The following is an 18,412-nucleotide window of genomic DNA, read 5'->3' as shown; positions in this document are numbered from 1 at the left end:
CTATAAAATTAAGCACTGCTCCTGTTTCCAATTCCACCCTAGTGGCAGGCAGGGTGGAATTGGAAACAGGAGCCTAAGGCACTCTGTAAACTGAGGGAGCCACTTGGATCACAGCCTTAACAGAACTGATCCAAATTTAGTGATGTTCAGGTGTTTAGTCAGAATCTTTTCTTGGCCATGACAAAAGTTGTGTAAGTCATACATAAACAAATGAAATGAGTGCCAGTGCTTGGCAAGCAGTTGCACAGCTGGAATGGCATGGTGTGCAGTAAGCCTGAGAAGTTTCCTGCTGATGTTATTTTAGGGCAAGTAGCCTGGGAGAAGGATAGCAAGATCTAGAGCATGGTTATCAGGAATGGTGGCAGTGAGAGGTAGATGCCTTTGGTTTGTGTTGCAGCATATAAGGTGCTTATTATAAAGCAACAAAAAGTGTTAGGACCACAGGTCAGCACAAACAAATGAGTGCAGATTTGTTGAAGTACCTGAATGTATTCATGGTAGGCTTCAATTTAGTTTTGCACTTCAGTGAAAAAAGTTAAAAATAGAAAATCTGTGAAGAGCAAGAAAGCCAGTGTAATATGTCTTCTTTTCCTTTTTACGTTATTTCTTTCATATGCAACTGCTTTGTTACATAGGATATCTGGTCAAAATATGAGTCTGGTGTTAGTCTTTTTACATCTATTTGGCTTAGTGTGATAGCCTGGAAGACATTAATAGCGAGTCTGCTGTGGTAATTTTCACCATCATTGAAATGATTATCAGATCCTAAGCTGTGTCTGCCAGAGATGGGAAGAGGGTCAGTTTATTTTATTGAGGAATATTGAATGTGAAATCTTGCGTGAGCTGTAGTGTCAGCACTTTGTCCAGCATCCATGAGGTGACCTTTAATGTGCCTGTGAGGAAATCTGTGTTGATATGGTGGGCTGTTAGGGGGCTAGGGGTGGTTGTCATTGTTTGATGTGATTGCTGGTCTCTGTCTTGTGAGACTCCTTAACCAAAAGGTTCTGACATGTTGCTATGCAGCCCATTATACAATTAAGCCTTGGTTCTCTTTGATTTTCTGTGTGCACATGCAGCCTCTGTAATGTTGCAAGACTAACACAGACTGAAGTCCTGATGAAAGTCATTAACGTGAGATTTATTCTCATTAACAGCCAACTCCTCCTTTTGAGGGATCTGATATTCTTTCTCCTAACTGATGCAGTACCAATTCAAGGCCAGGAGAACTGAAATAAGGAGATAAAAGCATATCAAAAGAACAAGAAACTAGACTAAAAAAAATTATGAAAACTAGTTAGGAGTATTGAGAAAAATATTTTCAGTCCTATAAGTTTTTTTTCAGTTGTAGCTCTCTGTAGTGACTGTGACATTTAGTAGTGAAAGGCAATTTAAACTCAGATTCTTATGAGGGATAACTGCACAGGCTTCTTTATGCATACATATATACATATATATCTGTCTACATATATCATGTATATCATATATATATATATTTAATGACAGCTGGGTGTTTCCTAAAGGAGACATGAAGAAATGCCATTTTTATGACAGCCCTAGGTGAATGTGGGAAGGGGTATATTTTTACAGGAGTGAATTTTAGCTAATTCATTTATGATCTTAGATTTAGCCTGTGTTACTCAGCAGGGTGAAGGAAAAGTCACCCACTGGGGGAGCTGTCTCTCCTCTGCCTTTTGAGGGATCTCCTGAAGAGTGCATCTTGTCACTCTTGGCATGCATGGTCTGTGACCTGGGTACCCATCTTTCTAGCCTTCAGGATTTTCAATATATTTTGGATGAGAAGCAGTCAAATCTTTTTCCCCTCCTGGAATTCTAAAAATTATTGTGTACTTGTGCTGGTACAAGGCTGACAGCCCTCAGTGTAGGAGGCCTTCTTCTGCTTGTGAGCAATGAAAAGATGTAGTTTTGTATGGTCTGAGCTGCCAGTTCTGTAGGGACCTAGCTAGTGGAGTTTCTTCCCAATCCTGGACTGTGTCAATTTTGTAGGTCCATCAGAGCACAGATTCTCAGCTGTCATCTTGACAGTGCTAATAAGCAGCATTTTAGTAGCATCTCCTGGGCTGATGTGGTGATTGTATTTGTCACCCATTCATTCATCCCTCCCTGCAGCTGCTGCAGTTTGAAGTCTGCAGTGAAACTCGTTGTCAGTCTCTAATGCAGGCCCTGAGAGCTCAGTAATGGCCAAGTTTTCACTCAGGTATCACAAGCTACTAAGCTGATGGGCAGCCAGCAGATTGTAGGGCCTTTCAGCCACCAGGGCTTGTCCCAAACCTGCTCCAAAGCAGCTGGGAATATTTTGCCATGGAGATATGAACAAACCTGTTGTGGTAGTGAGGGTCCCAGGACAAGGGAAGAGATGAATCTGACTCCATATTCTTAGAAGGCTGATTTATTATATTATGATATTATATTAAAAGAAATTATATACTAAAACTATACTCAACTATAGAGAAAAGGATGCATCAGAAGGCTGGAAAAGAAAGAATAATAAAAACTCCTGACTGTTCAGAGCCTTGACACAGCTGGATCATGATTGGTCATTAAATTAAAACAATTCACATGGAACCAATCAAACATGCACCTGCCACGTTCCAAAGCAGCAAAACAGGAGAAGCAAATCAGATAATATTGTTTTTCTTTTGCTCTGGGGTTTCTCAGCTTCTGAGGAGAAAAAATCCTGGGCAAGGAGGATTTTTCAGAAAATATCATAGTGACACAAGCCCACGTAATTATTAACACTGTTACAATTTCTTTTAATTAATTTGATTTGCGAACAAAATCTGTAGCCTTCAGATATTCTGGGATCTGTAAGGCAATTCTGTGAGTTACAAAAAATCTATATTAGCTGGACCACTTGTAGAGGCCTGATGTACTTTATGGAGAAGAAATACTGGACATTCAGTGGTTGCTGCAAATTCCCCTTAACTTTATGAAAAGTTGTGGGCAGTAATTACTAACAAATTATTTTACTGCAGACCTACTGAGAGGAGGGGGATTACTGCAGGCTCATAGCTTTCTACTTTGTATGTACCACCTGCTGCTTATGCCAGGGAAGGGATTTAGGAAGAGTTCCCAACAAATACAATGGATGGTGTTAGCATTTTTTTCTAATAAATGAAAGTGCTTTTTCCAAGAAACATTAAATAATTCTACATTTTACTGTGCATGTAGTAGGTAAGAATTTATTTTTCCTTTTCCTAAGTATATATTATCTAAATATATACAATTTCTATTGGTGACATTTGCTTTCTACTTTCCTTGTTCATCTGTTTCTGCATTTTAATGCTGAAATGCAGTGTTGAAGATTTCTAAGGCAGCTTTTCTAAGATAATTTTGAAATATAGGCTTAATAATGCACTCGAAATTTTCTTTCCTAAGTCAGTCTTCCAATTTTCCATGGGCTGATTTTTGGCCAGTCTATAATCTGGATTTGAGTTGGGGGGTTTTTTTTGGTGATTTTTATTTCTTTTCCCCTTTCAAAAATATATGGAAGAACTAGAAAACATGTAAGAGGGAGAAGTGTGACTAGAGATGTCAGCTTGCTTCTATATCAAGAGACATACAGGCCACAATTTTTCGGCTCAGTAAGCAGACAAAAGGAGGGAGTGTGTCTAGGTGCTTAGGAAATAAAGAGATTAAAAGATGAAATGAGAGGAATTATTCATTTTTTCTTGTAATAGAAACCTAGATTATACTTAATAAAATGAACTGGTAGGCAGCTTACAACCTATAAGAGGAAGTACATTTTCAAAGACTGCCTGCTTATATTTTGAAATTCATTGCCACAAAATGTGTAGAACAGAGAAGTTTAAATGGACTCAGAAGACCTTAGGAAAATGAATGCCTGATGGGTCCACTGAGGAAATAGTCTTTATATTGCATTAAGGAGATATTTCTCACACTTTGAATTTCATGAGAGGGAATACTGATTTTTTTTCTTTAAATGTATAAGTGGCTGGATAACAATCACCATAGCAACAGAACGAATATCAGGTTAAGGCAGTAAGAAAGGGATTTAATGAATGTAATGTGTGTGATTTTTCCCTTCTCAGATATGTTTGTGGTAACTCTTTGCCATATTTCTGCATCCACATTTCTCTGAGGGCATTGCCCATTTTAGCCCTAATTCTGTGTACAAATGCTCTGCTGTTCATTGTTGAAAAACCACCTGCCCTGCAGTGACCAAGAGCCATTTCGAGTGTAGAAATAAATCTTGTAATGTTTTAAGGTAGGGTGATCTTCAAATGAGGTCTGACCACTGGGTCATTCCCAGAGAGCTGCTGCCTTTCCCTCAGCAGAGGTTCTGCTGCTTCTCTGTGGCCCTCCATGGGCCCAAATTGTTTCTCTCCCTCCACTGAGAAGTTTGGACCACACATAAATCATGTCTTGTTTTCTAATTCGATCAGCTTTGACCTTTCTAGAAGCTTTTCTCAAGACTTGGAAAACAACAACGCATCAGGTGCAATATTAAATAAGCTCTGTAGTAATTACATAAACCTACTAAATTATTGAATCCTCCTAAACAAATGATGTAGGGAACTCTAATAAAGCTTCCTGGAGATCGGTGTTTATTTTTAAAGCTGCAGTAAGGAATCTGAAAGGAGAGCCTTTAAGCATTACACATAGTACAGGCTGTATTTCTTACCTGCTTTTATTTCTTACCTTTGACTACTTTGCTGAAATTACCACATCCTTCCTACTGATGGAGTTTTGCTCGTATGTGGCATTTTGTGGAGCTGGGAGAAAGTATTTATTACTGTAATCTTTCTTATATACCCTGTGTGCACTGTCTGTCAGTGTGCAAAATTGCTAAGTTCTCATTGTCCAGTATTTTTTTAAAAGCTAAAAATTCTCCTGAATGTTGATTTGAAGCAGAGCAGTAGACTGTAAGCAAAAGGTTTGTAAACAGTAACACGGAAAAGTATTTTTCATGTTTACCACAGTTTCTGTATGAAGACTATGCAAAGATTAGCTAAGTGTATTGTTATGTTCCTTGTGAATACTTAACAACTGGTACATAATTCATATAAACTATAATATCTGTAGATCTGGTGTTTGTATATTCTCTGCTAATTGGCTTTGTGAGCAAGCTGATTTTATTTGCCTTACAAAACCTGTTCTATGTATGTAACAAAGCCCAAGGGATAAATATATTTTTGAAAGCTGTCTCAATATAGCTTGTTGTTAATTAAAACCATTAAATGCCTATCATTACAGAGAAGAAAATTCATGTTTTGCTTAATACTATCTACAGTTCTTCTGTTTCTTGGAGAGGCAATTATCCATTACCAAACACCAAGTTATGATCTTTTTTACTCATGGCTTTTGTTGTAGAGAAAAAAAATATCTGCAAATCATTTAAGCCATTTTGTGTCACTTTTGGTGAGTAGTGAGGATAAAGATGAACTTGTATTGTAAAGATCAAAATAAGGGAAGGTTCAGTAAAAATGGAACTTTCAAATTTATTACAAGAATTTTCAGTGTTCCATGGATGTGGATATAGATTCCAGTGCCAATAACTGGACCTGGTCAAAATTCACTTAAAATCTTTAGCAGGGAAGCTTTGACACTTAGGGTTTTTACTGATGTCAAGACCGAGTGTTAGCTTGTCTTAACAACAATTCTGATAAAATAATATTGGCGTTTTTTAATTGTCATTTTTAAGTATCAACATTTCATCTAAGACTTTGACCTCTTTAAGTGTTTAAGTTTTCAATTTGGTTTATAAATTCCATTTATGAATCCACACCTTTTGAACTAAAATGCAAAGTGGCTATCTTTTTTCTCTAAAACATTGTCCTTGTTATATCAAGGCCAACAAAATATTATGTGGTAATTAGATAATGCCAATACTTATTTTTTGAATAAGTTTCTACAAAAAATTACTCCTGATGTTGTGGAGCTTTTCATAAGTATTTGGAGTTTGAGAGAAGAGCAGTTTTCAATACAGGATCGAGAACTGGCTTGATAGGTGGTATCAGAGACTGGGCTGAATTTTTCTTTCATTCTGAGATGACTCAGTGTCTTTAACCAGAATCAGAAAGTGGTTCATGATGGCCAGGCTTCAGAAGGTGAAAATCACAGCTAGTGAAATCACACAGTGGTCTGTACCTTAGGGGCCAGGCTAGGAAAAGTTCTGTTGTTAGAACTGCAGAAACATGGGTGGATTTCTTAAATGTGAGACATCAAAAGCATTCAGCTCCGATGATATCCAAGAAACACAGTAAGGAATGGCAAAAAAAGAGCAGTTTTGGCATAGCCCATTGTAGCATGCCAGTAAATTCCTACATGCAGAGCTCTCATGTAGAGAGACTGGAAAACGGGTCCTGACAGCTGTCCAGCTGTGCAAGCCTCCCTTGCTCTCACTCCCCAGTAAAATTCTTAGAATGGCACAGCAGGGCATTTTTTGCTTACTAGACTCCATAGAGCAGGAAAAGAATGTATAGGAAATCAGCATGAATTTTTATTTGTTGTTAGATCCAACTTTTCCATGATGAGGGTTTTTTGTTTACAAACAGTCTGCTGAGGTCACTATTGCATAAATAACAAGGATAGTTCTGCTCTCAAAAGCTAGTAATTTGCTACCAAAAAGCATTTCAGAGCTTTGAAAACAATCTGTTCTCTGTGTGAAATGGATTTGTTTCCACTTTACCTACACATAATGAGTAGTGGTGAAGGGAATTGGTTCAGTTTTATCCTGAGCTACCTGATGTTCAGAAATTGGCCGTATCATTCAAAGTATCCTTGGAGTCCAGGACATGTTGGATTTCACTGGACCATGACTTTGTCTTTTAAACTGCAGGAAAAAGAAGAGGGGCTTGTTTGCCTTTCAAATAGGTAACCCAGTGGCAATGTGTTTTTAGCCAGTAACTTGTGACAGCTGTTGAGGACTTTATACCTGGATTGGTCTCACTTTTATGATTACTTATCCATTTTAATTTTATGCTTAGAGACCTGGTTGTTCATATCAAAGGGTAATTTGCAATGCCCCTGGGAAGTGCCTGATTCAGCAGTATCTTGGGTCCTCACAGTTAATTTGTTTGACCTTTAAAAGAGTTGTGGTGCTGCACACACATCTTTTGCTATGGCAATGCTGCCATCTGATTCAACAACAGCATTTCTACACTGTGGCACATTGTTTGTATTTTAAAGCCTTGAAAAGTGGCAAAACTGCAGGAGGACGGGTGGAAGTTTCTTGCCTGCTTTGCAAGACAGAAGCCTGTGAGAGTCTCGTAGAAAATACCTCCAATTTATTTTCAACACCTTCTTTGCCACATTTTGATTTTATGTCAGAGAAATTAAATACAAAAATGTTGGGATAGAGTAATACTTCCCTGCACTTCATAAAGAAGCCATCAGAGGATAAGATTCTTGTTCATATTGTTTTCATCACTCTCATGATTGCTTCATTTAGTACTACATCTTTCTCAGTGCCTGTGTTGCTGCACTAATAACATCAGCATGTTGCAGTCACTGTTCCTTCAAAGACTAGTATTAATTGAAGCAATTTATTCTAGCAGAGCTGAGGATGGCCTATTTATACTTTTATATAATGAATTACAGAATACATTTATCTTGTCATGTCCTTTCAGCTCCTTTTTCTGCCAAGTATGGATTTGCTGCCCCAGACAAGCATTGCCCAGGCTCAGCACAGTGGAACACAGGTGTTTTTCTGTGTTGTTTAGGAGGTCAGAGATGTTCACCAGCTATCTCAATATAGAAAGAGGAGCAACCCTGAATTGGTATCAATGCTGCTTCATCACCTGCTAGCAAAATAACATCTCAATCTGCGACATAATGGAGCAGTATCTTATTTCACAAAACAAAACAAAAAAAAAGGATAATTACCATAATTGGTGGCCTTCAACATAATGTTAAACATTATGTATATGCAATATAAAGTATATGGTGCTTGATCTATTCCCAAGGAGTCTGACACTGTGTTAATAAAACCTTTAGGGTTAAAAAAACACATTGCTTCAATTCAATTCAATGAAACTCCTCAATCACAATTCTGTAGAAAGCAGTAGAATACCTTGGCTTCCTTAATGTTAGTAGTATAAGGCATCATGTGTCTAATCTTCATTTATGTTGTAGAGCTCTATTATATGTAAAGTAGTTGGCTTTTAATAGTACGGTCATTACATTTAATTGAATTGATCTTTGGCTAATGAAAAATGTAAGGGAAAACATTTCATCTCATGTCAAAATATTTTATATTCTCTGCAATGAAGGACCATAAAAAATGGAACAAGATACTGCTGAGTTATGATAGGTAGGGTTGAAATTGTTAGCTGCAGTGAATGGCAGAATCTGAAGAGCAGGACCTGAATAAATACACAGGCTTCTAGAGAATAAGAATATTAATGCAGAAATACCTGTACCAAAGCCTCTGCTGGTAATCCTAAGTCCTAAACTGTCCTTACGGCTCTGGGTTAACTAATGTAATTTTTCCCCTCTAGGTTTTCTCTGTCTATTATGTAGGAAATATTGTAAATGACATGGAGAGAGAGACTCCATATCCATATGCTATCTAGTTACTCTCTAGATAATAGCAGTTAAGTACTGTCATTGATCTTACATGGCAAAAATACGCTTCTGATACTAATTTGCACTATGTTTCAATGCAATGTAATTTTTAGCATTTTGCATTGGTTTTGAGCTGTTTGAATTACCTTGAAATTTTTATTCCACTTTGTATAAATTCTCCGCTTGTTACTATGCATCTTCTTGCCAAAGTACATTTTGTTGGCACAATTGAAGATTTGTTTTCTTAAATTCTAAATCAGTTTCATGGGACTATCTATATGGTTGTAACTCTGTTAATTCTGCTTTTCCCTGTTAATTGTGCCCCCATTCCCTCACATATTTGAAGGGCATTGTGCTGCTTCAAGGGCAGACTTCCTGTGGCATCTCAGTCCCAGACATTTGCCATTTGTCTCGCTGGCTGCTCAGGCGAGCAGTGGTGTATATCTGTTTCCTTAGATATGTCAGTTCAGGTCAATTGCTCTTTCCTACTCAAATCCCTCCTTCAGCGTTCTTGAACTTTCTATATTTTCTATTCTAGGTCTATGCTCAATTAACTTTATATAAGTGTGGCTCTCGGGACTCAGTGGTGTTACGTAGGCTTGCAAAGTTAGCAGTTGTAGGCTGGAACCTCAAATTGCTCCTGTGCACTTCTGACAGAATTTCTCCCTGGCAGAGTTCTAGGAATGGCTTTGTTTCAGCAGTAGGGAACGGTTTTTTCTTTTGGAGATGAAAGTAGCTGAGGTTTTCAAGTATTCTGAATTATAACATTCTTTGAAAAAACTACACTGGTACATTTTAACTCTGTGGATAGAATGCCTCCACACCAGCCTTAAAGATGGCAATGAATCCACTCACTTGGGAAATGGCAAACTGCAGGGATCACAGGTTAAACCTTGTACTCTGGAACTTTAACGAAATTGTTCCACATGGGACAAAACCACCCTAGTCACTTTTGGTTGGGATCCAGTATTATATGAAACAATTGTTTGGATCTGGTATCTCTGGTGAATTCAAGAACCACCAGAGGGTTCTTTGATTTCCTTTATCTATGTACCTCATATACTGGATGTGCCAGACCCTTCCCACAAAAAATTGTTTTGCTTAGAAATACTAAAAAAATCCCTGCCCTTTTATCTATTTCTCATTTAACAGTCTTCACTGAGAATGAATAAATGTTTCTAGGAAACAATTTATATTTCCTGTGAAAGGGTCTCTGTAGATTACAGTACGTTTGCAGCAGTAGTTCTGTTGCCTTATATCTAGTTTTGTTGCTAATTTTCCCATTTCTTGGTTATCATTATCTTCAATATTCACAGTTGCACCTTTCATCCTTTTCATGTGAACTGAATCTTCCATCACAGTAGCAGTTGTCTTGCTCTCCCTTGATCTTCTTCCAGCATCCCTAATTCATGTTCAGACAGATGCTAACCACAGTGTTAAGAATGTACATCCCTCTCAGATGGGTTGTGGCTGCTCTGTCCAGCCCGTGCCATGAGATGTGGAGTCCAGGACCACACTGGTATTTGTGCAGCAGTACTGTTTTACAAGCTCATCATCATTTGCATCTCATTGTCACCCTGCACAACTTGTTCATTGATTTCTCTGTTTGTTTCTTCAGTTGAAGTAAGCCTATTTCCCATTTTTCTGTTTCATCAGTGTCCATTTCTACTTATGCAGGATGCATATTATTTTTTCATGTTGGAGTTCTTACCACTTCTATTTATTTTTCTCACTGTTTGATATAGTCTGATATATTTTCAGCACTCCCCAGTTTTGAGATATCTTTGCATCCTAGGCATTTTAATATTAGTGATTTCCTATTTCCTGCTCCAAAGCAGTAAAAAAGCTATTAAGTCAAGAAGATCTTAATATTGACTTGATCTGAGCTATTTAGAACTTTTCGTCTCATCTTGATACATGGTTCTCCCTTGTTCCATAGGAGCTAATCTGTAAATCATGTGGTATTGTCTTTTTCAGGAGACAGATTGCCCTAGGTGAGGGTTCATAAGACCATGTATGAAAGAAACCTAAAATTCAGATACAAGCATATTGTCCTCTTCATTTCAGCTACCTATTAATTCTGCAGTATTATTGAAAAAACAGTCAAGTTTCTCCAGAATGACTTGGTAATTTTTAGGTCTTGCTGTCTCATGCTTATCTTCCTGTGATTCTCTGGAGAAATTTTATTATCATCCATATAGCACCATAAATTTGCAAAACAGTTGCACTAAAATTGGAATAAATGGAATTCTTCTCCCTGAAGGTCTTGCATTCTTAAAGACTCATTAAAGCATCAACAGCCACATCTGTGTCCTTTGCTGTCCTGGACCCAAAGCCAGGGTCCCCTTGTAGGAGCAGCAGGGGAGGCAGCCTTTCCCTCTGCCCTTTTTCTAGCTTTATACAGCTTTCCTTGGTCTCCCTGCCCCTTTCTGACCTTTTATCAAGTAGATGCAATCCTTATGGTGCCCCTTAATGGCAAACCGAGACCCCTGAGCATTGAGCAGGATGGCACAAAATTTTCACCCAAAGACTGGGAGTTTTTATACTGTTTGAGACTGGGTTCTCAGTCCTCTGCTTCATGGTTTCAACATGTTTTGGAGTTCTCTGTAGCTGTGGGTGCACAGGTATTCCAGCCACACTGCAAATGTTTGGAAGCAAGATATGTTTTTAATACAAACAAATGCAAAATATCAGACTAGAATGTCTGGATGTGGATGACTTGCTGGTATTTCACTGCAAACAAGGATGAGTTATGCTGGACCACAGAATGTATCTTTAAATCAGTTCATCTGGTGCTCTTACCCACTATCTTATCCCTATATTGTCTATAAGCTTATGTTTTAGAGTAGAAGTGTTAGAATACTCCTAATATGTAGTTCTGATGGATTGTTTTGTATCAGTATTTGGATTTGCTTGCAAGTAAAAGGTGGGATACCTTTTCATTTACTGAATCCTCTTTTATATTTTTGTGGATTACACAAATACAAAAGAATTTTTAACTACTACTACTGCTACTAATAATTCAAACTGTGAATCATACCTTGTTGTGAATGGCAGAAAATTCTGTAGATTACTGTTATACTTAATTTGAAAAGGAATTATGGACAATTTTAAGTGAACTTAAATTTGTTTTAGGATTTAAGTGAAACTCCTTTTATTTCTTAGAACTGTAACAGAGAAGTGTTCGATTTACTCAATTTATTCCATGGGCCTCTCCCTTATTTCATATTTGTCTCCTGTAAGCATTAATTTTCTAGTTTATGTGTTGTTTTATTATCAGGTTCACTTAAAATCTACTTTTAGTTGTATTGCAAGGCTTGCAAAGGGCATGAGGCACCAATGTGTAAAATACACATACATGGTAGAAGGACATTATACTTGACATAAATTCTACTGACTTCAAGGTTAAGAAATAAGTTGTGATTTAAATGAAATCTGTTTGAGTCTAACTTTAATCTAAAAGCATTTTTAGGCTGTGAGCGACATAGATTAATTTATTTAATTCCATGGACAGGACAGCTTTTGTATTCACAGGAAATGTGCTCTGGTTGATATGGGTGTCTCTGTCTTGTGGTGTGAGAAGTGCCTGCCTTGCACTCTTTCCACTTTCCTGTCTCTTAGTTTTTCAGATTTCAAGTAAGGGGTTCCTAAATTTACTTTTTTTGGATTGTGTAACCTTAGCTCCAACAAGTTCTCAATCAAAGTTTTTTGGTTTTGGTAATATAGAAGAAATATACTCTGGATAGATTGTAACCATTTCAAACATTAATATGCATCTGCTGAGAATTATCTTGATTATTTCTTATGTGAATCATGGTTTTCCTGGAAAGTAGACCATGTTTAGGATGGTGTCATACTTAAAATTGTGTTAGATAGCAGAGACATGCATTATTTGGGCCGTAAGTACTGCATTGTAAACTAAAACAGTGTAGATAATCACATTCAATACAGTGACAGACACACTGAACACTTTATTTGCTAATGTCTGTTTTCAACTGTATTTACTAGTAGTTTGGGATAATTTGCATCTCCAGTTGGTTGGGCCTGTGACAGACATTTGTTTTGCTTGTGTTTTGAGTAAGCGTCTTTGTTTCATCCTGCATTATTGTGGAGGTGAAAACAATGTTAAAATTCTTATTTCCTCTCTCCAAACCTTTCCTTGCAGTTCTAGTTGAAAATGAAGTAAATATTGACTAAAATTGGAGGCATGTTTTGAGTCAGAATTTTCCAACAAATTACCTTTTTGTCAGAATTCCGCATTTGTTTCCTCTGGGTAGCCTTTATTGGGTGGTTTAGCTTCTGCTGTATGGCTAGAACTGGAGGACTCCCAGCAATAGGGCTGAAAAAAGAACAGAAAGAAAAGCTAGGAAGCTTTGAGTTGAAAATCTTTCATAACGTAGCTTTCATAAAGTCCCCCCGAGACTGCCATTAAATACATGTTCCAGAGATCACTGATTTTTCTTTTTAAAACACATCCGGCAAGTTCTGATTCTGCAAGCAATTGTTTCTCATAATCAGATCTAAAAGCCCTTTATCTCCTATCAGCTGATGGCTGTGCTATAACCTTTGGCTCCAGACTTCTGGTAGGAAATTTGTACATATTTCTACAAAGAATGAAACTCTAATGGCCTTAACAGCAGTACTCATGGTGTGGAACCGTGCTGGAAATTAGTTTCTCAGGCACTGATCTTGACAGGGAAGCTGTCACAAATTGATATACATATCTGTAAATACATCAATCCTATAAACATCATTCTGTCTGCAAGAAGTGGAAGATAAAATTGGCACAGTTCTTAACAAATGAACTGTTTCAAAGCACAAGGATGCACAAGGAAAATCCCTTCTGGAAACAGTTCTCCTTATGTTCTGTTTATGATTATTATCTCTATAGTTTGCTTTTAAGAGGCTGACAAGTTTGTACTCTGCAGTACTGTTCTGAAGCAAAATATGCCCCTTCTCCTTCCATTTACCCCTGCTGAATGGAAGAAGGATCTTTGTCTGCTCCTTTTGAAAAAAAAAAAAAATAATTCATGGGTTTACATTGTTATGTCTCCAGTATTTTCCAGAACTCTTTGAGGTAGTGCAGAATATGAAACAGAGTATTTAAGAAGTCTAGGACCCTTATATGAAATCAGATTTTGAAAGGTGCATGTGTAGGAGAAAAAATTGATGTGTCAGTCCACCAGTGATGAAGTAGTAACTTGAATGTGTTACATTTCCCATATTTAAAAACTATTTAATCATCATCTGTAGATGTTGCAAGCCATTTTGGCAAAAATCTTGATCCTATGCCTAGGACAAGCGAAGAAGGTTTAAACTGTAAGCTTTCTTTACAGATTTGAGACACAATAGATGCTATACACACCTACACTCATCTTTGAAGTCTGTTGAACCATGTTGATTTATGCCAAAGAAAAGATATGTCCATTTGGTTTTGCAGTAGCAAGGGCTGAGGAATATCTGGAAATATTTCAGAGCAAGCATCTAAATTCAAATTCAAAAGATACCATAGCTACAGTTATTTATCTGCCTGTGTTGCTGCAGACACTTGATGTGCAGACACTCCTCTGTCACTCCAAACTGCATCACAGGAGGAGGAGAGTGTTCAATCTGAGATATTTTCCCTTCCAAGAATGTCATTAGAAAGCTGAAAATTATTCATACATTCTCCTCCTCCATCCTCCAGGTCATGGGGATAAAAGGATGTTTACCTTAAGTCTTTCCTCACCTGCCTCTCAGCTTTCAAGGTTTAGTGACTGTGGAATAATTTTCATCAGTTGTGATAGTTGCTGAATATTCACTGAATATCTTGTTCTTTTCTAGTTCCCTGTTTATCAGTTTAATGCAACAAACCAGAAATAAAACTATACAGATCTCTTCCATCACATTTTATTTGTTGATTTGATTTGTGAGGCTTTAGGATAAAACTGAAGTCATAGAAATAAATCATGTAAGACATCTAGCCATAGGCATTTTCAGTGAAATAAGTTCTTTCCAAGAAGATTTTGACTTGTTACATGAAAATTAGCTTCTGGCAGGAGGAATCCATATTTCACAGATCTTGGACTGTGTTTAATTTCTACAGGGCATGCCTTCAGCTAACAACACTGCTTCCAAATATGTGAGCATAGTATTGGTGTTTAAGAGTACAGCTAAAAAAAAAGAATAAGACAGTTTCTACTTGATACTATTTATGTCTCTTCTGAACAAAATGACACTGTGGATTCTGTTTGAAGGCAAAAGGAGTCTGACTGCTGCTGCTGCTGCTCAGGAGCGTATTTAGTTTGAATAATCCAAAGGTCACTAAAAATTGACTTTTCTATTGAACCTGTTCTATTGGATTGGACTGTATTTCTCTTCAGAAAATGCAGTAAATTAATTTTTAAAATTATATGTCTAATTGAAAAATAAAATATTTAGGTGTAATGTTCCAGGGAGATATCCTGAAAACATGCATGTGGTACATCTGGTAGATATGAGATACTTGTTCATCAGGAGCCTGGGAGCTCAAGAGGCTGTAATAGTTTTAGAGATCAAGTAGAAGTAGGACAAGAACAGAGAAAACAGGATTTGAGACAGGAGCTGAAGAAAATGTGAGTTGAGACAGTTTGACACCACAGAACCTGTGCCAAGAATTTGTGACTGTAGGTGAGCTAAAACACTGTGGAAAAAAAGGTTGGTCTTTGATAAACATAGGATATTTGAAAATAGGAATCTGAGCAGAGAGGGATTTCTAGGATAGTGTAAACATAGGTAATGCTGAGGACCCTCAGAAAATATAAACTTACTGGGGAGAAGTGTAATCTCAGAGTGAACTAAGTGAAATGATATGACAAATACTACAGGTAACAGATAATTTATATTGCTCCCAATTTGAACATATATTCAGGCAAGACACGTGTTTATGTCTGTCCTCTGAATCACCCTCATTCTGATTCTACATGAATAAAAGCACACACCTCTCAGCCTCCCTCTATCAGTTCTGGATTTGGTCAAGCTGCCGTTAAACATTTTGTAAGTGCTGAAGGATTCCTGCCTGGCAGTGCTTCAGACTCGGTGCTTTCTGTTCCAGCTGGCGACGTGGGACTCTGAGAAGGGCCTGAACGGCAGCCTGCAAGAGCGACGGCTGGGCAACGACTTGCAGGGAGTGACACTCAAAGTGGTGACTGTCTTGGTATGATCCTTTCTGAGTTCAGGAAACAAAATGCTCAAAATAAAAAGGATCTCACTGAATATTTTGGGCACTTCCCGCAGTGTTTTCCTCTATAATTTTCAGTTCTGTATTTTTGGATGATCAGTTACATAACAAGGAAGATAGATGATGGCCCTTTATTATTTTATGTGAAGCTGTGCACTGTCAGTGATACAGAGCATTTGTTTGTTTGCTTATGTTGTTTTTCTGCATTGTAATTCCTACCAGGCATAGAACCAGCATAGGGCCTCAGTGCTCAGGGGTGCATTCCAGATACCATCCTTGAGCTTGGATAGGCAGTTTTCAGCATTTCATGGATTTTAAGATCAGATGGACCAATTATGATAATCTAATCTTGGCTCTTGTATGCTGCAGGCTGTAAAATTTAATCAAGTGTTTCCTGCATCAAGCTCATAAATTCCCATTGAGATAAACTATATCTTTTAGAAAGGTGTCATCTTTCCAAAGTAATCATTATGCTTTTGGGACTATTGTCTGTTAAACTCTGGAGTGGTAAAGAGCTCCTGTTGGCCAAGTGCTACATTAGGGGAAAATTAGGGCTTGAATGCATTCCTGGCTAAGATATTGTAGCCTACAGATTGCAGAATATGATGTCTTTTTTTGTTGTTTTCAATTTTCTTTTCCTGAATCATGGTAGAAATAGGCAGTACCTAATAGTATATATGTATATGAAGGCACTCCCTCCAGCCCCCAATTTTCTTTCCTCAATTTATGCTGTAGTTGGTGTGAGAGGTGGCCAGATCACTTCTGTGACAGTACCAGGCTACCAAGGCCAACTGCAGTGGCTGTGCCACCAAGATCCCTGGGATCTGCAGGAGAGCAGGACACCCATCTCCAGCAGAAACCATAAAATGCTCTCTTTCCTTGGTCCCAAAACAGACTTTTTAAATTAAATTACTGCAGAAATCAGTACCCCTGACTGTTATTCTTTGAGTTCTCAAAATTTTAAATGTTCACCAAGTTGCAGTGGTTTTAGCTCGTGTTTTAGTGTGTGTCCTAGATATAAGATGAGACCTTGTATATAAAAGATGGCTTTTTCAATCTGAGGTTGAATTTATTCTGGAGTCTCTGCTCCTTCTCAAGAGCAATGGGAAAACCAAAGCTATGGATAGGAGTCAAGTGCTGAGGCAGTAGTGTCTGGTTGGGAAGCTTCACAGTATCCCAGTTTTTGCCTCGGAAGGTTACAGGTGTCTCAAAATCTTTGCCAAGTTGTCCAGAATTAACTCAGAAAACACCCTTTTGCTCAGAGAAGTAAACTAAAAATCTTGTTTCAAATGTCAGTTAAGATACTGTTTTGTTCTCAGGAAGAACCTTTTGTGATGGTGGCAGAGAACATCCTTGGGCAGCCAAAACGATATAAAGGATTTTCCATTGATGTCCTGGATGCACTGGCCAAGAATCTGGGCTTCAAGTATGAGATATATCAAGCTCCTGATGGCAAGTATGGACACCAGCTCCAAAACAGCTCCTGGAATGGCATGATTGGAGAACTCATTAACAAGGTACACAGAGAAGAAGCTGCATTTTAAAAAATTGCAGGAGAATGAATTAGGATGAAGGCACCAGTGCAGAATGCTTCTGGGCTATGGATGGTTTGAATGTGACATAAACTACAAATTAAGACTCTGTGGAGGATAGGAACTAGAGAGTCTCTTTTTTTATTTGCTTCCAGCTGCTCTCAGCGTAAATTATATTGGTGTAAATCTATGTGTTTACACTGCTATAAGAATAGAGGTCATGTTTGTGTGTGTGAGGGAATGAAATATAGAAAATAGAGGAAAAAATATGGTATTTTCCCGAAAGTATTAACTACTAGTGTTTTATTTTTTATCATTTTGTCTTTGAAAGTTGTTTGTAGATGGGACTTTGTCGTTTTGTGATGATAGGTTTAATAAAGACCAAAGAGTAATGACAATGAGTTTGACTCCCAAACTGGAAAAGTAGCTCCAGTAATAGGGCATCAGAATTTAAACTGGTCTCAAGATTATTTATTCATTTTAAAATGGCCAAATTTCTTAATTACAGTATTCCAAATCTAGTAAGTTAATTGAAATCCATTTAAGTTAATGGCTAGAATTTGTAGGTTGGAATCTCCCAGAGAATGAAATAAGAGTATTTTGTTCATGTTCTTGCAATCTCATGTGGGATAAGCGTTAATCAAGAAGAAGAATCAAAGGAATTAATATTCCATGTTGCTGCTTTTTGTAGAAAAGGTTACTCTTCTTCAGTGGAGGTTATTACTGAAAGTGAAAGCTTTCTCATTATCTCGTAAATAGGTGGCTCAGTATCTGTGAGGAGATGTTTAGGAAGAAATAGAAGCAATTAAAGCTATTGCAAACATGTGTGTGATAATGGGATGTTCTCGGTTGGTGCTAGGGAGCATAAAGAATTTTTAACTTATTTTACGTTGACATAAACTGTTTGAATTTAATGGATTTAAAAATAAGGTAAGAACTCCTGTTAAATTTCTTTGGAAATTGCTTTCTTTGAAGCAATAAAATATCTATTACACTATTTTTAAATGGTATTTCTGCAACCATTTGTTCCACACACTCCAAAGGGTTTCAAAGCAAACCTCCCTCGTCTAATATTTGCTTTACATTCCCAACACAATTAGAGATAGGAAACTGAATGTATATTCTGTTTTTTTGA

The 18,412-nt window shown here is 37.5% G+C and overlaps 1 protein-coding gene across 22 annotated transcripts in view; it reads left to right on the top strand.

Moving 5' to 3' along the window:
* GRID1 (glutamate ionotropic receptor delta type subunit 1) overlaps window positions 1-18,412 on the top strand; it is a 539,628-nt gene that overhangs the window by 470,930 nt on the left and 50,286 nt on the right. For all 22 annotated transcript variants that reach the window (XM_064430084.1, XM_064430089.1, XM_064430081.1 and 19 more), the window contains 2 exons: window positions 15,620-15,721; window positions 17,065-17,262. In XM_064430084.1, the coding sequence (XP_064286154.1) occupies window positions 15,620-15,721; window positions 17,065-17,262 (300 nt within the window). The remainder of the gene's footprint in view (window positions 1-15,619; window positions 15,722-17,064; window positions 17,263-18,412) is intronic.

This window comes from Passer domesticus, chromosome 8 (assembly GCF_036417665.1).
Source record: "Passer domesticus isolate bPasDom1 chromosome 8, bPasDom1.hap1, whole genome shotgun sequence".
In the NCBI taxonomy this organism is placed as follows: Eukaryota; Metazoa; Chordata; class Aves; order Passeriformes; family Passeridae; genus Passer; species Passer domesticus.
Note: the sequence above shows the minus strand (reverse complement) of the source record. Positions and strands in the feature narration are given on the sequence as shown.